The 20,980-nt window shown below is 47.4% G+C and overlaps 1 protein-coding gene and 2 long non-coding RNA genes across 15 annotated transcripts in view; 2 read left to right on the top strand and 1 right to left on the bottom strand.

Moving 5' to 3' along the window:
* LCMT2 (leucine carboxyl methyltransferase 2) overlaps positions 1-10,923 on the top strand; it is a 28,448-nt gene extending 17,525 nt beyond the window's left edge. For 2 of the 13 annotated variants that reach the window (XM_084493046.1, XM_084493042.1), the window contains 3 exons: positions 340-527; positions 618-753; positions 4,007-5,790. In XM_084493046.1, coding sequence (XP_084349172.1) covers positions 340-527; positions 618-753; positions 4,007-4,174 — 492 coding nt within the window. In that variant the 3' untranslated portion in view covers positions 4,175-5,790. Of the gene's footprint in view, positions 1-239; positions 528-617; positions 754-4,006; positions 5,791-6,144; positions 6,391-6,475; positions 7,168-7,735; positions 7,944-8,742; positions 8,892-9,695; positions 9,834-10,592 lie in introns of those variants that run through there. The other 11 variants (XR_014684809.1, XR_014684807.1, XR_014684808.1 and 8 more) reach the window with 11 other exon arrangements.
* Positions 10,924-14,235: 3,312 nt separating this feature from the next.
* On the bottom strand, positions 14,236-16,194 carry LOC311421444. The gene is made up of 2 exons (XR_014684872.1): positions 16,102-16,194; positions 14,236-14,473 (listed from the first exon to the last, which is right to left on the bottom strand). It is a non-coding gene; the product is annotated as an uncharacterized lncRNA (long non-coding RNA).
* An 840-nt stretch (positions 16,195-17,034) lies between these two features.
* LOC311421437 lies at positions 17,035-20,724 on the top strand. Its single transcript, XR_014684870.1, has 3 exons — positions 17,035-17,643; positions 18,051-18,099; positions 20,290-20,724. It is a non-coding gene; the product is annotated as an uncharacterized lncRNA (long non-coding RNA).
* Positions 20,725-20,980: the final 256 nt, after the last annotated feature.

The raw sequence follows: 20,980 nt of genomic DNA, 5'->3' as shown, positions 1-20,980 counted from the left end.
GGGTGATGGGGCAGTGGCACAAGTTACCCAGAGAAGTTGTGGATGCCCCATCCCTGGAGGTGTTCAAGGCCAGCATGGATGAGGCTTTGGGCAACTTGATCTAGCAGGTAATATCCCTGCCCACGTCAGGAGGATCAGAACTAGATGATCTTTAAGGTCCCTTCCAACCCAAGCCATTCTATGATTCTTTGATTCTCTGATTCTACAATTGTGCTTACTCAGTCTGTTCCCCTCCCCAGCTATACCTATCCTATGGCAGGAAGGAAAGGAATATTAAATCCCACAGGAGACAAAATGGGAAGAGAGGCAACCTTCAGGCTTGGACTTATGTTTTCTTAGATTCCTGTTGAGGGTCCAGTACCAGAAGGCCGTCACTCTCACAGTGCCTGTAGCTGGAAAGGAGGAGTGCTAATTGCAGGAGGTTTGGGAGCAGCTGAGCAGCCCTTAGGTTCAGTTTTCTTTCTGAGGGAGGCTGAGAACGGCTTTCAGTGGCAGACAGTAGAGACACACCCTCCTCTCATCCCAAGGTAAGTAGAAGGTGTTCAGCAGTGAATCTTTGGCCTGCCTCTAGCTGTCTCCCATTATTAATGGAGTTCAATCTAATTTTGAACTCACAGGTATTCACATACTGCTCACGTGCATGATGGAAGACTACTGCTTGTTGGTGGAGTGTGGCTTCACTCATTCTCTGTGCCAGGCATCACTGTCATTGACTTAATAACTGGTCTCTGCTTGGACTACACAATTAGTGTGGTAAGTACTGATTATATTTTTCAGGGTAAACAGTGTTGTGTGAAGGAAGGTGGTAACTTCAGGGCCTTTTCTTGAAATGGAATAGGGAAAGCAAAGGAGTCAAATTTGTGCATGGTAGAATTTAGATTCTACTTCTTTGTGGTAGAATCAAATTTTGAAGTGCTTTGACCAGCCTTGAGAACATAATAACCTTAAGAGAGGGAGAGTCTGAGTGTGCAAAAGACAGAAGGGCACAGAGCTGCACTATTTCAGACTGGGTGCAGTACTAAGATGTGCACAAATATAGCAATTTCAGGATGTCAGTGGATGATGAGAATAGATTAAACCAGAGCCTCAGTTAGTTTTTATGAAGGTCTGTGGTATTATTTCACTTAAAACTTCACAGTGGGTATTGCTGTGTGCTGTAGCTGCTGCCTGAAGTACAAGAAGAAAACAGCATGGAAGTACGGGAAACTCCAATTAAATATGAGACTACTTTTTGCTGTAAGGGTGATTGAACATTGGAACAGGTTCTTCTGAATGTGGAGTCTCCATCCTTGAAGATAATGCAAAAACTGACTAGAAAAGGTCCTGAGCAACTTGCTCAACTTGAGCCTACTTTGAGCTGGGGTGGTTGTACTAGATGATGCCCAGAGTTCCCTTCCAACCTCAACTTTTCTGTGATTCTTTTCTGTAATTCACTGGAAAACAATCATAGAATCAGTCATCTTGGAAAAGACCTCAAAGATCATCTAGTCCAACCTTTAACCTAGTACTGACAAGTCCACCCCTAAACCATGCTGCTAAGTTCTACATCCAGACATTTCTTGAAGACCTCTAGGGATGGTGACTCAACCACTTTCTTGGGCAGCCTGTTCCAATCCCGTATAACCCTTTCAGTAAAGAAATTTCTCCTAATATCCAACCTAAGCCTCCCCTGGCACAGTTTGAAGCTATTTCCCCTCATCTTACCACTTGGTGCATGGGAGAAGAGCCCAGTCCCAACCTTGCTACAACCTCCTTTAAGGTAAATATAAAGTACAATAAGGTCTCTCCTGAACCTTCTTTTATCCAAGCTAAACAACCCCAGCTCCCTCAGCTGTTACTCATAAGCCTTAATCTCTCAAACATAAGACCTGATCTCATCTCAGTCATACAAGTGTGCTTGTTACACAGCAGGATTTTGGCATAGTCTGGGCAAAACTTTCCTAAATCTGAACCTGTCTATGTGAGTAGCCCTAATCTGTGTTAATACTGGTTGGAGAAAGCTCCTCTTGCTTGAAAAGCTTTTATTTTTCTTTTACATAACGTAACAGATTTCCTGAGATACCTAGGATAGGATGCACATGTACAGATGAAACTGGAATTTGTAACAGATTTGTTTTTTATGATAGGCAGTATGAGGACATCTGGCTGACATTGCAGCTTTTTCCATAGCAGTGATGATGGTACAATGGTAATGAAGTTTTATCCAAAATAATAGAGCAATATAAAAAAATATATGATAAAATTTAATGTATATGACATCTCTCATATGATTCTGTAATGTATGTGACCATGTATGTGACCATGCACTCTGTGCATGGCTACTTTAAGCACATAGAGAGTTACTAGCCAAAAACTTTTGGTGCTATCACCTTCTAACACATGTATAAAAGCAGTAATACTAATAGTATCCAGTGCTGCACAGAAAACCAATACTTCCAGTCTTTCAGAACTTGGGACCAATCCACATACGCTACACAATACTGTCAATACTTGAGAACAGAACTGGTAGGTTCTAAAGCCTACAGATTTGCATCTAAGTCAAGCCAAACAATTCATAAGCAAAAGCAGCTACCAATCCTTCTGCATCCATATTATAGAATACTGCACAGGAGGCCAACTGCATCCTGTGCTGCATTAACAGAGGCATGACCTACAGGTTGAGGGAGGTGATTGTCCCCCTCTGCTCTGCCCTTGTGAGGCCCCAGTTGGAGTACTGTGTCCAGGTCTGGAGCCTCCAGCACAAGAAGGAGGTGGAACTGATAGAACAGGTCCAGAGGAGGGCCACAAAGTTGATCAGAGGGCTGGAGCACCTCTCCTATGAAGATAGGTTGAGAGAGCTGGGGCTGTTCAGCCTAAAGAAGAGAAGGCTCTGGGGGGTGACGTCATTGTGGCTTTTCAGTACTTAAAGGAGGCTTATCAAAAAGATGGAGAGCAACTCTTTGTTCAATCAGATATTGACAGGACAAGGGTGAATGGTTTTAAACTAATAGAGGGGAGATTTAGATTAGAGGTTAGGAGGAAATTCTTCATTCAGAGGGTGGCCAGGCACTGGCACAGGTTGCCCAGAGAGGTTGTGGATGCCCCATCCCTGGAAGTGTTCAACACCAGGTTGGATCAGGCCCTGGGCAACCTGATCTAGTTGATGGCATCCTGCCTATGGCAGGGGGGTTGGAAATAGGTGATCTTTGAGGTCCCTTCCAACCCAAGCCATTCTATGATTCTATGGTTCTATGAAAAGCCTTACTGAAGTCCATGTAGGTAATATCCACTGATTTCCCCTCATTTACCAGGCCAGTCATTTCACTGTAGGAACTCATCAGCTTGGTCAAGCATGACTTCCCCTTGGCAAATCCATGCTGACTACTCCTGGTGATTTTCTTATCCAGTAATTCTAGAGGCCTGGAGAGTACGAAGACATTCTCTCATTCAGAATCACTGAACTGCAAGTTGTTCAGTGAGTGGAGTATCTTAGAAGAGTACATTATGGTTTCCTTGCTTTTACGTTCTTCTCTAGGTATCTTTTTTTGTCCATATTTGTAGTTGGTGTAGTTGACTAAATGGTCACCCATTGTGGTTGTCCTTATTTTTTTAATGAAGGTGTCTATATGAAGTATCTCTACAGCACTGTATGAGGTATACATCTGTTGAAGTCCTGTATGTTCAAAGATTACTTCCTAAGTCTGATCCAGATTGGTGGACACAATAATTGAAACAGAATTTACCAGGTGCCTAACTGGTGAACTTACTGCATTTCCCTTTGCTCCTTAGTACGGAAAAAAAAAAAAAAAGTCCCACCCTAAGATGTTGAATTTCTGAGTAATTAGAGAAGCTACTAGTTCTCATTCCCTTTCTGATTTTTGAGTACTTTGTCCAGACGTCCTACTGCTCTATATCCAATTCCCCATCTTGACCTTTGTGTACCTCTCCAGAATGTGACTGGCTGGTGTCCCCCAGACTACACAGGTTTCTGTTTCAGGCTAAGGACTTAAAATCTCTTTCTTTTCAGGAGCATTTGGAGTGGCCATTAATGCTGCATAATCATAGTAGTGTTTTTCTGCCAAATGAAAAGGAGTTGTTGCTTATTGGTGGTGGTGGGAACTGCTTCTCCTTTGGGACACACCTGAACCCAAAGCCCGTCTCATTGAGCCTCAGAAATATTCTGACCAGCCACTAATTGGGACCAAACAGGACTGAACTGTGCCACTGCACCATGGTGAGACAGCTATTCGCTTGCAGATCCAAGAACAACAAAATGTTATCACAGTTTTCTATCCAGAATGCATTTGTAAAGGTGGCATAAGGAGAAGGGTTTAGGAGATAAAGTTATTACAAGCATGTATACTTCATTGATTTTTTTTTTAATTTATTCTTTGTTTTTCTGCAAATGAAGTGTCCCAGGAGTAGCTCTGTGGTGGCAGTGGTAGCTCTTAGAGGTAAAATGAGGACCAGTGCTGTGTTCAAAAGGGACGTAAGTTTGCACAGTGCTGACTTGGAAGTAAAGTGAAGCCACTGAGTTAAAAAGTCATTGGAAATATGTAGCCAAGCATAATTAAACAAGTGAAACAGAATGTGTCATAGGTCATATTTGAACATTTCTAAAAGTCACACCAGAGAGATGAAGGAATTAATTATACCTCTGCCTCATCCTGTGCGACCAGAAGCCATTAACTGTAAGCTGGGATTCTCAGAAGACATACTAAGAGTCTTGGGTTCTGCTTGCTCCCCAAGGCCTTATGGATGAAAAATATTAGGCTTGATGTTTTCCCTTTGAAATACCAAAAGCAATATTGAGAAGCCTACCTCTGGTGTCTCTGTTGGTAATAGCTGCATACTTTTGCACTTATCCTCGTGACTTTTCCTTTCAAATATTGGAAATGCAGAGGCTGTTAATCAGTCATCTCTGCTATGGTGTGTTTTGTTTTTTACTTCCCCAAACCAAAAAATGTCTTAAGTCAGTAATAGTAAATTTTTTATGACTCTCAGTCGTCCGTGTCGTTGCAGTTGTGCCTCTGTTGTGTTTCTTGACCAACCCTCTTGATCATCCTTGTCCTGCTCCCTGCCCTCTGGGTGGTTCTTCTGTCCATTTGCGCCCGCTGTCTGTTTTCTCTCTCACTGTTTGTGTCCTGCTTGTGCCCTTTTCCTTCGTTTTTCTTCCTTCTCCTGTGCTTCGTTGCAGCCTGTGGCTGCAGGAGGCAATGGTTCCCCACTGGACGGATGCAGAGATGGACAGAGGGAAGGACGCTGTTTTATGCCCAAGCCCCATGGTCCCCCAGGGGAAGGGGAGAACGTATGGGCAGGGAGCCCCACTGCAGCCTCCCTCCCTCCCAGTAGTCCTGTGCACGAGTTAGTTTGCCTTCTGGCTTGCACTCCCATCTGTGTTTGTAGCCCTGTGTCCAGTGGCCATCGCCATGTCCGTGGGTGCAGGTTCCATAGCGGGGTGGGTGCGGAGGGGGCAGGGCCTTGGGGATTGACCCCGTTTTCACCGGCTGCGGGAGGGGTGTTGTCGACAGATGCAGACAGTCCCTCTGCGTGTGCAGGTCATCTTGCCAGGGAGCTGCAGGCATGGGGCCAGCGGGCAGGAGGGTAGTGGTGTGAAGGAAGGGGGGGCGCTTAGGTCTGTGCTGTCTTTGTACGGTGGGACAGGTGTCATGGGGGGGGGCTGGTGTTCCCCGGCAAGGAAGAGGGGAGGGGAGAGTGCCAGGGAGGCTGGGACCCACGGGATTGGCAGCTGGGGCAGAGAAACAGCCGGAGGTGTTTAATTTCTGTCCAATTAAACTGTCTTTATCTGAACCCATGAGCTTTGACTATTTTTTCTTCCCAAGTCTCCCACGGTGCTATTTGCGCTACCTGCTTGCCAGGTTAAGCCAGAACAAGAACACGGATGGGAAAGAGTCGAATACGCACCTCCTCGTTTGGCTTTCAAAAGTAATGAACGGTTTGGGGTTGATTGGACAGGTTCTCCTGACTTAGGGAATTTGTCAGGACTACTGGTCTTCTCTGTCTAATGTTATTTTTTGTAATACCGCAAATCCTTGTTGAATTTGAAAAAGTTACAGAGAGATGGCATGTGACATCTTAGTGTCTCTCTGGAAAGGGGTAATGCATTTGCGAAGAGGTGTGACTCTTTTTGTAATCTTTCATCAGAAACTTCCAGGTAAATGCATTCTTCAACCTTATGGCTACAGATGCCCTGCAGAGTTTTCTGCCATTCCCACAACAGGGATAGCTGCAGAGGGTACCAAGCGGGAAGGAGTTCCGAGTGACAGCTAATGTTGCCATTGAGAGCACTGTGGGATGGGAACAGCTGGGGACAGGATGCAGGAGAACTCGATGAGAATGAGCTGCTCTGGAAGGTGGAGGCGTGCAGCGACCTAAGAGGAGCAAAATCAGCAGGGGAAGTTGGGGGGCGGGGGGGAGGGAGATGTTGGGAGAGGCGGAGCAGCAAACAGGAGTGACTTTTCCATTTCCTGCGAAGGGAGATGATGATGTGAAACCTGCCCAGAAGAAACGCATGCTGTTTACAGTTCAGACTGTAAAGCTGCTTGTTTTCCTGAGAACAGCTGCATGCACATGGCATCACAGGCTGTGAAGGCTCAGGCAAGGATCTCTCTGTGCAAGAGAGATCTCTCCGATTATAAGGGGGACTAAGGGCCTCTCCATGCAGTCTCTGGGAAAGCCATAATCTACTAGAAGAAAGCCCCAGGGGGGACTTATCAGAGGTAAGAAGCCTTCAACGTATGGGGACCCCTAACTCGTGTGTCGAGCATGTGAGACAAACATCCATGGCACAAAGATCGTGGATGACTTCCCAGAGGTAAGCAGCTTTCCCTTTGTTCCCCTGTCCTCTCAGGAGCCCTCCTTACTCTCTTTGCACATGCCTGAGGCCCCCAACACTTGTTTTCTCCTCTATTTAGCATTTCTAGTCCCTGCCTTACCTGCTCTCAACCCTCCCTCCTCCCAAAGAACCTGTGTGCTCTGCTCAGGTCCCTCCTGAGGTTCTGTAGGTCTTTTAAATACCACTGTTTTTTTTCTCCTGTGCCCTTTGAGGGTATCTGTACCCTTTTCAGACCTTGATTGTTGTTTTTTATTATTATTATTATTTATTTTTTGACCCAGCTGTGTAACCTTTTGTTTTCAGATAGCCTACTCAAGTGCCTGATTTCTCCTGTGAGTCATGTTATTACACTGAATTGATTTTTTTTTGGCGTGTAATCTGTTACCCTCCTAGATTATTGTCTTTTTGATATTAAAAGTTGAAGCAAAAGCATATGAATTATTGCTTCCAGTAACACTGCAAGCTGTTGATCTAAGGCAGATATTTAACACAGAGGCTGCTACTCCTGCTCTCTCTCCCTTCCCGTGCTTTGCTCCTCCCCTTTTCCAGGCTATTGGGGCGGGGTGCTGGGTAGTGCCTAATGGTATATGAGCCACAGGCATCCCATCAGAGAGCTCATCCTGCCCGAGCTGCTTTTTGGGGGTAAGTGAGTTGATTTTCTTTCAGTCAGTTGCAGGTTTTTTTAGGTAGGTCAGAGTCTATAGGCTGATGCATTTCAATGTTGAGAGAGTTAAGCATATCTTTTTGAGGTAGCAACTAGCAGGATAATTTAGAGTAAAGCCATCTATACAGTAGTAGGTGCCTTTATTGCGTACCACCCCAACAAAGGGGCAACCTCTGCCCTAAGTTGTGTAAACGCATAAAGCTGTGTGTGTTGTTGTTGTTGTTTTTCTGTTTAAGCTTGAACAGCAGTGCTGCTCCGGCAAGCCATGCCTGCTGCTCTGATTCCATGCACATGCGGAGCTAACTGAGGAGCAAGAGCCGAGCAATGCTGTAGGGCTGGCACTGCATGCCCTGGCCATGGCAACATGGCAGCGCCCTTCTCCGGAGCAGGAGCTGTGCCGGGCTCTGCTCAGGACGGGATGGCGAGGCACGGTGCCGCACCGAGGTTGGTGGTCAGGGCTGCCCCATGATGATGTGCGGGGCAAGGCAGTCAGGTGGTCAGGGCGCTGCGGTCAGTGGCTTCTGGGGAAACAGCCGTTGTGCAGGGCTGGGGGTGTGCTGGAGCAGACCCTACCGGCAGGGGGGGGAGGAGAGTCTCTGCTGTGCTGGGCTTTGGGAGTCTGGGGGTGAGGGGGGACGAGCATTGAGAGATGGCAGGGGGGATGTGGGAAGAGCTGCAAGAGGCGGCGGGAGTGTGTGTGTGTGTGGTGGAGTCCCCTCTTGGGTCGGATGGACTGATTTAAAGCATGTTCTTGCTGAGTGAGCTTTTTGCTCGTGTTACTGAGGAAAGAAATGGCTGTGCCACTTCATCCCTGTCGTGGTTCTGCTCGAGTGGGCAGCCGAGCTCCACCACAGCCGCTCTCTCACTCCCCCTCCTCAAAGAGGAATGGGGAGAAAATATGTGAAAAGGGCTCAAGGGTTGAGATAAGGACGAGAAAATCACGCAATAATTATTGTAACGGGCAAAACAGACTCGGCATAAGGAGATAGTAAGATTTATTGCCTATTACTAACAAGCGAGAGAAGTGAGAAAACAAAGGAAAAAAAAAAACAAAAGCACCTTCCCCCCCATCCACCCTCTTCCACCTCCTCCCCCCGAGCGGCGCGGGGGAATGGGGGTTATGGTCAGTCTACAGCACTTCTTCTCTGCCGCTTCTTCTCGGTCACTCTCGTCCCCTGTGCTGTGGGGTCCCACCCACGGGATGCAGTCCTTGATGAACTGATCCGGTGTGGGCTTCCCACAGGCAGCAGCTCTTCCAGAACCGCTCCAGATATGGGTCCGTACCACGGGGTCCATCCCTCAGGAGAAAACTGCTCCAACCTGGCTCCCCTACGGGCAGCAGCTCCTGCCAGGTCACCTGCTCCTGCGTGGGCTCCTCTCCATGGGCTACAGGTCCGGCCCGGAATCTGCTCCAGCAGGGGTCTTCCACAGGTGGCAGCCTCCGTCAGTGCAGGGCCACCTGCTCCACCGTGGTCTCCTCCATGGGCTGCAGCGTGGAACCCTGCTCCACCGTGGTACTCCATGGGCTGCAGGGGGACATCCTGCTTCACCATGGTCCTCATCACAGGCCACAGGGGACTTCTGCTCCGGCGCCTGGAGCACTTCTCCCCCTCCCTCTACACTGACCTTGGCACCTGCAAGGCTGTTCTCTCACTCCCGGCTGCTGTCTGGCGCAGCGTTTTTTCCCTGTCTTAAATATGCTCTCACAGAGGCGCAAAACAACATCGCTTATTGGCTCAGATCTGGAAAACAATGGGGCCCTTCCCAAACATGGGGCAGCTTCTAGATCTTTCTCACAGAAACCACCCCTATGGCTCCCTGCTACCAAAACCTTGCCACGTAAACCCACTACAATCCCTCACCCCTCTTTTTTTTTTTTTTTCCCCGTTCTCCCTCTAAATGAAAATTTAAAAAAATGCTAAATGAAAAATTTAAAAAATGCTAATGGTCAACAGTGACAGAATTGGGTGACATCTTCAAGGTAAAGGGTAAAGAATGTGGAAATTTCTAGTATGTTAACAAAACTGATGTACTGGCTGCTTAGTATTTCTATTTTTGTTGTTTTTCTTTAAGTATTCTCCACAAAAGCTTTTGTGGACATGGTGTGTATCTTTTTTTCTCCTTCCACTATTCAGTTGTTATGAAAGATTACTATGAAATACAAGGGCTGTGGACAACCATCTACCATTGTTGCAGATGCACCCCTGCGTATTCTCTTGGTCGGGTGACAGCTGAGCCTCCAGATCCTTACAGAGGAGGAAACCGGGAGAGCGAGCGAGCGAGAAGTGTCTGAACCGTGAAATCCTCTTGGCAGCGCCCAGAGTGGGAGCTGTGGTAAGCGCCAGGTCCCTGAGGCTGTGTCCCCCCTGTTCTGCATCCCAGGCTGCCTTTGCTCCCCTTTGTATCTGCAACCCTTCTCTGTCCCCTGTCTCCTCCTAGCCCGTCTGTCTCTTTGGCATGCTTTTCAGTCCTCTTCCCTGTCCTGCTTGTTTGCTCTCTGTATGGCCTACTTCCCATCTGCACGTTTTACTGCATCCTGCTTACTGTCCCTTTTCCTCTGTGTTGCCGCCTTTCCTAGGTTCTTTCTTCTCTCTATCCTGCTCCCCTCCCCCACTTCCCCTTCCTCTCTGCTCATCCTAGGCTTTTCCTTCTCTGTCCATGTTGTTCTTTTCCCCACTCTGTCCTTTGTTCCATCTTTCTCAATTACACACCAACTGTCCCCTGTTAATGTTTCAGTACCCACATCTGCCCTGCTCTTTGCTCTTGTAGTCCTTCCGGTCCTTGTCCTACCTGTCCGCATCTTTCTGTCCTATGGCCTCTGCCATCGTGCCATCAAGCCCTCTGTCCAGCTTGCTCACCTGTTTCTTTCTGTGCCTCTGTCCTTCTCCCCTTCCCTTGACGCTCTTTTGCCGTCTCAACCCTGCTGCACACTGCTCTCTCCTTTCTCATCTCTGTCCCATTCTGAGACCCCTCAGTCTCAGTGTTCAGGTGTTCGCCTCCCCCTGCCCACTCCCTCTAAGACCTTCTTCATTTCTCAGTCCTGTTGCCCCAGCAGTATTTGATTTTTCTCAATCTTTCTTTCCTGCTCCCTAGGTTCTTCACTGAGAGGGTTGCGCACTGGAACAGGCTCCCCAGGGACATAGTCACAGCACAAAGCCTGTCAGAGTTCCAGAAGTGCTTGGACTGTGCTCTTAGTCATGTGGTCTGAATTTTTGGATAGACCTGTGTGGAGCCAGGAGTTTGACTCAATGATCCTTATGGATCCTTTCCAACTCAGGATATTCTATGGTTGTATGATTTTATTTCTCTCTCAATTTCTTTCTGTCACTTTTTTTTCCCCACGTATGGGCAGAGAACCCTGCCACAGTCTCCCTCTGGGGAGTCCTGTATACCAGTTAATAAAGAGTTTGCTTTCTGGCTTGCACTGCTGTCTGTGTTTGTGGCTGTGGGTAAGGGGCCATCCCTGTGTCAGTGGGTGCAGGTTCCATAATGGGGTGGGTGGGTCCCCAGTTCCTGGAGCAGGGCCCCAGTTGAGGCTGCAGGGGCTGATAGATGTGGACTGCTCCTTGGCGTGTGGGGGCCATCTTGCTGGGGGGCTGCAGGCTGTTGGGCCAGGGGAGTGGGGGAGGAAGCAAAGGCAGCAGTGGAGTAGCCCTGTGATGTCTTTGCTCCCAGGGGTGGGTGTGCTAGGGACGGTCTGCATGGAGACAGTGGTTAGCAAGCGTGGCCAGCGCTGCTTCTGCTTGCAGAGGAGCAGGGGAGAGGTGAGGGTGTGGAGGAGACTGAGACAGGGAAAGCCTCTGACGGGGGGGGGGGGGGGGGGGGGCGGGTTCGGAACCGTGAGGTGGGGGAGCAGGGCTGACGACGGGGGTGGCTCCGGGGCGTCCGCAGGGTCAGGTGGCTGTGAGCACCGTGCCGCGCAGCACGCTGGTAGTTGTGGTCTTGTCAGCCGCATTGGTTTCCAGGGCACGCCGGGAAATGTAGTTTTCAAGCCACTCAGCTTTCAAGCCTGACGTGGCACGTTCATAGTTCGGAAGGGCAGTTCCTTCCGCGTTAGCAGAGTGGAGTGTCTTGCTGTTTTCGTGCGGTGTTCCGCGCAGTTCTCGCTGCTTCCCTTAACGAGCAAACTGTCTCAAAGCCATTGCTGCAGTTCTGATTCCGCGCGTGAGCAGAGCAGGCTGGCTCGGAACGGGCGCCGCGGAGCTCTGTGGTGCCACCTGCTGGCCGAACATCAGTACGGCAGGCAGATAGGCGCAGAAGCGGTCCGTCGCTCTCTGCTGCCGCCTGCTGGCGAAGAATCGGTACAGCAGGAGCAGAAGCTGTGCACATGCGCAGTAGCGGTGGCCAGCCTTCGTGCCCAGCAGCATGCCGGGAGTTGTTGTCTTTGGGCTTTGGGCTTCTGGTCGGCCATGCTGGTTCATGGGGCACGCCGGGAAATGTAGTTTAGCATTACTGCTCGGCTTCCAAGCCAGGAGTGGCATGTTGCTCTGGGCCGTTATTTCCTCCCCTAGACAGTGTGGTGTGCATTTTTTCTGCTGTTTTTGAAGGGTACTGCAGGCTGAGCGGTGCCATGCATGCACGTTTTTTTTTTCCGTTGAGTGATGTTACTACATTGCTTTTTTATTTTTTTGGTGTGTAATGTGTTATGCTCCTAGATTTTTCTTCCTGTGTAAAAGAAAGTTTTGAGCTAATTCCAGTTGAAAAAGTTTCATTTACTTGCTTGGTTATAGTGTCCATTCTATATTAAAAGCTGAAACAAAAGCATGGGGATTGTTGCTTCTAGAAACACCCCAGTTCTCGTCTGCACTCTGCAAGCTGTTCAGCTAAGCTAGAAAAAGAAGAAAAAAAAAAAAAAAAAAAAGAAAAAAAAAAAAACAGAGCTGCTGCTCCTGCTGCTCTTTCTACTTTCTTATGCTTTGCCTCTCCCCTTTCCCAGGTGACTGGGTTTGGGTACTGGGCGGGGCCTAATGGTATATGAGCCCCAGGTATGGCATCAGAGAGCTCATTCTGCCTCAGCTGCTTCTTGGGATAAGTGCTTTGTTTTTCCTTCAGTTACTTGCAAGGTTCTTTAGGTGGGTCAGAGTCTATGGACTGATGTGCTTCCAAGTAGAGACTGGTATGCACATCTTTTTGAGGTAATAACTATTGGGATTCAGTAAATTAAAGCAATCTATATAGTAGTATGTGCCTGTATTGCATAAAACTCTTCTTCAGGTGAGTAAATGTTATAGCATATTTAGGATGACGATGTTACTTTGTGTGTTTGCTTTATGGTTCTGGGTCCCTTATAATTTTTGCAGAATTACGGGGCTTTCCGTGAGTCTTTGTTGTTTGTCAAATATTATCAAAGTTACAACTTTGGTGGCAAAGTGATGGAGCAGGGTTTAGGAGAAACGTATCATCGAAGCTCTCTGTGTGAGCATGTGTCTGAAAATGGCAGCAGTGGGCATGTAAGGGTTAGTGTGTTTCAGCTTTAGGGACAGTTTGTTATATACCTGGAGCTTTTGCCTGCGGTTTTGTTGTCTGTTGAGTCTTCAGACCTTGCAGCCTTCTAGGCCTTACGTCCCTGAATTTACGTATTAGAGGTATGTTTAGGAGGGGTTGCCAGGTACCTTGTTTTTGGGAAACCATGGGGTACAGTTCCTTGACAGCAGTACTGCCAAGAGACTGAGCAGGGTCACCTTCTTCATCTTTTAAGGATAAGTCTGGGCACACTATAGTGCAGCGCCACCCAGGCACATTTCTCAGGTAGAGCTAATGAGCAGCTGAGGTAAAGGAGCTGGGAACAGAGAGGTATCGCACAACGGTATGTTGCATCAGTAGTAGTCAACATTATGGTGGAGGTGGGTATCAGGGCTGGCAAGCAAGTGAATGCTGGTTCTCTGATTTTGTAGGTAATAATGAAAAGTTTGAGTTAATTCAATTTGAAAAAATTTCAGTCACTTGCTTGGTCATATTGTCCTTTGAATATTAAAAGCTGCAGCAAAAGCATGGGGATTGTTGCTTCTAGAAACACCCCAGGTCTCTTGTCTGCTCTCTGCATGCTGTTGAGCTAAAGCAAATATTAAAAAAAAAATAAATAATAAAAAATAACAAAGACAAACCACCACAGCTGCTGCTGCTCCTCTTCTTTCTACTTTCTTGTGCTTTGCTCCTCCCCTTTCCCAGGTGATTTGGTTTGGGTGCTGGGCGGGGCCAAAAGGTATATGAGCCCCAGGTATGCCATCAGAGCTCATTTTGCCTGGGCTGCTCTTTGGGGTAAGTGCTTTGTTTTTCGTTGAGTCAGTTGCAGGGTTCTTTAGGCAGGTTGGAGTCTATGGATTTCTAGATTTTTAAGTGTTTGGAATTCACTTAATAGAGGGATATTTAGCACAGGTTGCTAAAGAGGTTCTTTAGGTGGGTCAGAGTCTATGGACTGATGTGTTTCTAAGTAGAGACCGGTAAGCCCATATTTTTGAGGTGGTAACTAGTAGGATCTGTCATAGTAAAGCAATCTAGTAGTAGGTGCCTGTATTGCATGCAGCTCTTCTTCAGGTGAGTAATTGTTATAGCATGTTTATGGATAGGATGTTGATGTTACTTTGTGTGTTTACTTTGTGGTTCCAGGTCCTCAGCATAAAAACAAGCTGCCTGATGTAACTTGTGTGCGTCTTGGTGGAGCAGAGACTCCCGGTGCATCTAGTGCTGTTTACTTACCTCTATTCATTTAATAAATTGTAAACTTTGATTGTAATCCTATTTGGGACTTAGTGATTTATTACAACAGACAACCTTGTAAAATGCAGACAACCAGAATCCTTACTGCCATTAGGTGGAAATCACGGTGTAAGAAACATTACCACCTCGAAGAGTAAAAGCCTCAAAAGAAATGTGACTTGTAACAGGCCAGCAGCTGTGTATTTTATGTGAAGCACCAGGTAGAGTATGAACCTGGATTGCACAGTTAATGGGGAAATAGGGGGAGGGTCCCGGTCCTAGGGAGGAAAAAAAGAAAGTATATAAGCTGTGTATGTAATTAGTAGGCACCCTCCTGCTTGTGGGACGCCCACCATTGTAATCTCGAATAAAAATGCTACTTTACTGAGATCCTCTCCTGAACCTATGTTATTTTCCAAAGATTGATTCATGGTTTTAAGGTTTCAGGGGTAGGGCACTAGGGTTGGGTTTCAGGGTAAGTGTTCTCAGGGTTTATGTTTAGGATTTTAAGTTTTTTAGGGTTGGATTTTTAATGGTTAGGATTTTAGGGATTTGGGGGTTAAGGTTTTAAGGTTTTCAGGGTTAGCGTATTAGGGTTTTAGAGTTTTTGGGTTGTAGTGTTGATAGGTTTTTTAGGGTTAGGGTCTTAGGGTTTTATTTTAGGTAAGTTATTTAGGGTTAGGGTTTTAAAATTTTATTTATTTAGGTTAGGTTCTCCAGGGTTCGGGTTTTGAGTGTCCTAATTTTTTTGGGTTAGGGTTTGGAGCATCTTAATGTTTTGGGTTGGGTTTTGAGTGTCTTATTTTTTTGGGTTAGTGCTTTGAGTGTCTTATTTTTTTGGGTTAGTGCTTTGAGTGTCTTATTTTTTTGGGTTAGTGCTTTGAGTGTCTTATTTTTTTGGGTTAGTGCTTTGAGTGTCTTATTTTTTTGGGTTAGTGCTTTGAGTGTCTTATTTTTTTGGGTTAGTGTTTGGAGTGTCCTCAATTTTTGGGTTTAGGTTTTGAGAGTCCTATTTTTTGGGTTTGGGATTTGAGTGTCTTAATTTTGTGGGCTTGGGATTTGAACATCTTAATTTATTGGGTTAGGAGTTTTAGGCATAGGTCTTCAGGGATTTAGTGTGGTAAATAGTTTGGGTTATGTCTGTAGGGGTTTCAAGGTTTTTTAGGGTTAGGGCTTGAGGCTTTCTTGTAAGGGTGGTAAGGGCTAGGGTTACAGTGTGCTGTAAATGTAGTTGGCTGTGATTGGCTGTGCCAGCTGTCCAAGGAATGCTGGTAGGTATAGTATAATTTTCTGGCACCAGGCTTCACCCCCAAGACCCCTCAGGATGTCCCCAATTCCCCCCAGCCCCCCTGAAACACCTCAGGACCCCCCTCAAGACCCCGCAAACCCCCTCAGGACCCCCCAAACCACATCAGGACACCCACAGCTCCCCCCCCAGCCCCCTTCATGACCCCTCAGGACCTCCCTCAGCCCCCTAAATCCCCTCAGAACCCCCCCCCCCAAAAAAAAACCTCAGGACCCCCTCACCCCACCATCTCCTCAAAACCCCCCAGGACCCCCGCCCCCCAACACCCCCAAAACGCTTCTAAATCCCCTCAGGACCCCCCCCTCAGACCCTCCAAACCCCCAAAAACACCTCAGGACCCCCACAAATCCCCACAAGACCACCCCAAATCCCCCCCAGCCCCCCTCACAACCCCCCAGGACCTCCCCAAATCCCCCCTAAAACCCCTCAGAACCCCCCCAAAAACACCTCACGACCCCCTCAAACCCCCCAATCCCCTCAAAACACCCCAGGAAGCCCCAAAACCCCCTCAGCACCCCCCAACCCTCCCCAGACCAACACAGGACCCCCAAATACCTGCTCAAACCCCCAATTCCCCCGAAATTCCCTCAAAATCCCCACCAAAAAGCACGGCCAGGTCCTCACCGCCCCCCCGGGGGCGTCCCCGGCTCCAGCGCCCACTTGAAGCGTGGGCCACCGCGGCGGCCGCCATTTTGTGCAGGCCGGAAGTAGGGGCGAGCCTTAAATACGCCAGCGACGTGGCACGTGACGCGGGAGGGGCGGTGATTGGACGGCGAGAGGCGGAAGTGCGGCCCCTAGCAACGCCATAGCAACGATGAGGAAAAAATGGACTTCCGGGAAGCCATGTTTGGTGCCCAGAGCATGCCGGGAGATGTAGTTCTAAGACTCTGGACTTCCGGGAGGCCATGTTGGGTGCCCAGAGCGTGCCGGGAGATGTAGTTCTTGGACTCTGGGCTTCCGGGAGGCCATGTTGGGTGCCCAGAGCATGCCGGGAGATGTAGTTCTAAGACTCTGGACTTCCGGGAGGCCATGTTGGGTGCCCAGAGCGTGCCGGGAGATGTAGTTCTAAGACTCTGGACTTCCGGGAGGCCATGTTGGGTGCCCAGAGCGTGCCGGGAGATGTAGTTCTTGGACTCTGGGCTTCCGGGAGGCCATGTTGAGTGCGCAGAGCATGCCGGGAGATGTAGTTCTCGGACTCCGAACTTCCGGGAGGCCATGTTGAATGCCCAGAGCATACAGGGAGATGTAGTTCTGGGACTCCGGACTTCCGGGAGGCCATGTTGAATGCCCAGAGCATACCGGGAAATGAAGTTCTGGGACTCCGGACCTCCGGGAGGCCATGTTGAATGCCCAGAGCATGCCGGGAAATGTAGTTCTCAGAAACTAGGGTTGGGGTTAGGGGCTAGGGCTAGGGTTTAGGGTGAGGGTTGGGGTTACGGTTAGGGCTAGTGAATGCTGGTTCTGTGTTTACAGATGGGAATGAGCGTGTTTAAACTAATTCCAGTTGAAGAAGTTTCAGTTACTTGCTTGGTGATACTGTCAGTTCAATATTAAAAGCTGCAGCAAAAGCACAGGGATTTTTGCTTTGTCTGCTCTCTGCATGTTTTTGAGATAAAGCAGAGTAAAAAAAAAAAAAACAAAAAAGAAAGAAAGAAACGAAACAAAAAAACATCACAGCTGCTGCTGTGCCTGCTCTCTTCCTACTTTCTTGTGCTTTGCCCCTCCCCTTTACCAGGTGATTGGGTTTGAGTGCTGGGTGGGGCCAAAAGGTATATGAGCCCCAGGCATGGCATCAGAGAGCTCATTCTGCCTGGGCTGCTCCTTGGAGTAAGTGCTTTGTTTTTCTGTCAGTCAGTTGCAGGGTTGTTTAGGCAGGCTGAAGTCTATGGATTTCTGGATTTTAAGTGCTTGGAATTCACTTAGTAGAGGGATGTTTAGTAGAGGCTGCTGGCTCACTGTTTTTTGTGATGGTGGGATACTCTTCTGTTTTTGATCTATATTTTAATCTCTAGATGTATACACCCACATGTGTAACTGTCCTGAGGACTAAAACCAGCTTGATTGCATGGTACAAGAGGCTTGACCACGTAGGTGCAGTATTACCAAGAGAATGAGCAGGTTCACCTTTTTCATCTTCAAAGGGTAAGTCTGTGACTACCTCTGTTGCGGCTCCTGTGCATTCATGGCCTTCTGGCTTTTGTTGACATTAGGTTGGTTGTTTATTTTTTTTTTCTAGCTCTGGTTTCTGTGTTTGAGTTTTCTTCAAGGAGCTGCACTGTTTGTGTGTCCATTGTGGATGTGACCTCCTCTATTTGTTTCTTGTTGCTCAGGGCTTAGGCACGGAAACTTGAATGAGGCACAAGGGAGAGTGGATGTCAGTGGGGACTCTGAGTTTTTTGGTGGACTGTGTTAGTCTGCTTCTAGAAACACCCCAGTTCTCTTGTCTGCACCCTTGCTGTTGATGAAAGCCATATGAATAAGTAAAGAAACCACAGCTACTGCTCCTCATCTTTCTTTTTTTTTTTTTTTTTTTTTTTCTACTTTCCCAGGTGATTGTCTTCAGTTTCCAGGTGGGACCAAATGGTAACTCAATTGCAGGTATGCCATCAGAGAGCTCCTTCTGCCTGGGTTGCTCTTTTGGGTAGGTGCTTTGTTTTTCCTTCAGTCAGTTGCAGGGTTCTTTAGGTGGGTCAGAGTCTATGGACTGGTGCATTTTCAAGTAGAAACCGGTACGCACATTTTCTTGAGGTGGTAACTGGTATGATCTGTCATAGTAACGCAATCTAGTAGTAGGTGTCTGTATTGCACGCAGCTCTTCCTCAGGTGAGTAGTTATAGCAGTGTTACGGATAGTATGGTGATGTTACTTTGTGTGTTTGCTTTGTGGTTCTGGGTCCCTTATGATTTTTGCAGAATTACGGGGCTTTTAGAGAGTCTTTGCCTGTATGTCAAATCTTATCAAAGTCACAACCTTGGTGGCAAAGTGATGGAGCAGGGTTTAGGAGAAATGTATGGGCTAGCATGCTAGTGAATGCTGGTTCTGTGTTTACAGATGGGAATGAGCGTATTTAAACTAATTCCAGTTCAGAAAGTTTCAGTTACTTGCTTGGTGATACTGTCAGTTCAATATTAAAAGCTGCAGCAAAAGCACAGGGATTTTTGCTTCTAGAAACATCCCAGGTCTCTTGTCTGCTCTCTGAATGCTTCTGAGCTAAAGCAGATTTTAAAAAAGAAACAAACAGAGAAGAAAGAAACAACAGCAAAAAAAAAAAAATCACAGCTGTTGCTGTGCCTGCTCTCTTCCTACTTTCTTGAGCTTTGCCCCTCCTCTTTACCAGGTGATTGGGTTTGAGTGCTGGGTGGGGCCAAAAGGTATATGAGCCCCAGGCATGGCATTAGAGAGCTCATTCTGCCTGGGCTGCTCCTTGGAGTAAGTGCTTTGTTTTTCTGTCAGTCAGTTGCAGGGTTGTTTAGGCAGGCTGAAGTCTATGGATTTCTGGATTTTAAGTGCTTGGAATTCACTTAATAGAGGAATATTTAGTGAAGGTTGCTGGCTCACTGTTTTTTGTGATGGTGGGATACACTCTTGTTTTTGAGCTGTATTTTAATCTCTAGATGAATCAACCCACTTTTGTAACTCTCCAAAGGACTACCAGAGGACTAAAACCAGCTTGATCATGTGAGGAATGTTTTAACAATTCGTGTCCATAAAGAACAATTCTGTTTGAATCCTGTTTGCCTCTGGGCCCTGCACTGGCAATTTAATTCTTGAACCACAGATGCAGTGTGTCCCAGTCTCTCCCTCATTCTAGTTAATTTATCACGTCTTCAGAAAATACTCCTTAAATTTATGAACCTGTTTGCTTCTGTTATTCCGGACTTCTATTTCTAACAGTTACAGCCTTTTTGCCTGTCTTCTTCGAGATTAACTTAACACTGCTATAGATGTGTCTGTGAATGGCTGGGGAAGAATGTTTTAATTACTCGTGAAGCGTCAAATAAGAAAGCTGTTTGTGTTTGATGTCTGGGAGTTTCAAAACAACTGATAACAACTAGTGACTGTTATGGGATACTATGCGGATCTTTGGTATCTGGTTAGGGGGGCCGAGAGATTAAGAGGAAGGAAAAAGAAGCTGAAGGACGGCTGGGAGACAAGACCTGCAGAGAATGTTCTATAAACTTGGTATGGTGCCAAGTAAGTACAAAGGGGGAGAGGAAGACTACGAGCCTTCAGCATGAAAGACCCCTAGAGACCCCCAGAGGAGACTGATGCGCATGCTCCAGTAGGAGGGACTGCACCCCAGAAGCTAATTATAATAATCTATTTTTTTTTTTAGAAGTAGTAATGAATATATATTAGTCTAGGAGCATAAAAATCAGCTGCTTGGTGTAACTGGTGTGCGTCCTGGTGGAGCGGAGACTCCCGGTGCACCCAGCGCTGTTTGCTTACCTCTATTCCTTTATATTCTTTCAATAAATCCTATTTTTTTATTTAATCCTAATTTGAATCCTGAGCCATTTATAACAATCACATGCTACAAGAGGCTCAACCACGTAGTTGCAGTATTACCAAGAGACTGAGCAGGTTCACCTTTTTCATCTGCAAAGGGCAAGTCTGTGGCTACCTCTGTTGGGGCTGCTGTGCATTCATGGACTTTAAGCATTTGTGGACTTCAGGGTGTTTTTTTTTATTTGTCTGGCTCTGGTCTCTGTGTTTGAGTTTCCTGCAAGGAGCTGCACTGTTTGTGTGTCCATTGTGGATGTGACCTTCTCTCTTTGTTTCTTGTAGCCCAGGGCATAGGCACGGAAACTTGAATGAAGCATGAGGGTGAGTGGACAGCAGTGGGGGCCCTGAGTTGTTCTGTGGACTACTTCACCTGTTGGGCCAGCTTTGTAAGCACCTTGCGACAGCAGAGTACGTCTCCTGCCACGTTTCTGAGACGTGCCAGATGTCAGTGGCTCCTGAAATGCTGGAGCTGCTCGGAGTGCAAGAGGAGCTGGAAGTGCGATGCATCTCCTTGGGATGTTAGGTGAGCATAGCAGTGGTACTGCGTTGGAGCACGTGGCTCTGGGGCTTCTGGGCTCTTGTTTTACAGGAGGAAAGAAGAGGAGTGGGTATAGACTGTTTTGTGGATTGTCACGTTTGTCTGTTCTTTCTGCTTGGACTAAGCCCTGTGACTTTGGCTCAGCACAGTGAATGGAAGTGCTCAGCCAGGATCGGGAAGGTGAGTGGAGAAAAGTTGGAAAATGGGTATTGTTTTTGGTGTAGTAGTCTCTGGGTGCACCTCTGGGTGACTCCTCTTTTCCTGTTACGAAGAAGGTACTGGGAACATCCTAGCTGGCCTCTGTGGTCCACATTGATAGTAGATTCTGAGCCCTGAGAATGAAGTCCAGGGACAAATATGGTGTGTTTGGGAGTGGTTGGCAGGGGGAGGCGGGGAGTTGTCTAGAGGGTGTCTGTCTGATTTCAGTAGAGGAGC

The sequence above is a fragment of the Aythya ferina genome, assembly GCF_964211825.1.
Source record: "Aythya ferina genome assembly, chromosome: 1".
Classification (NCBI taxonomy): domain Eukaryota; kingdom Metazoa; phylum Chordata; class Aves; order Anseriformes; family Anatidae; genus Aythya; species Aythya ferina.
The sequence above is the reverse complement of the archived record's forward strand: the minus strand, read 5'-3'. Positions and strand labels throughout refer to the sequence as shown.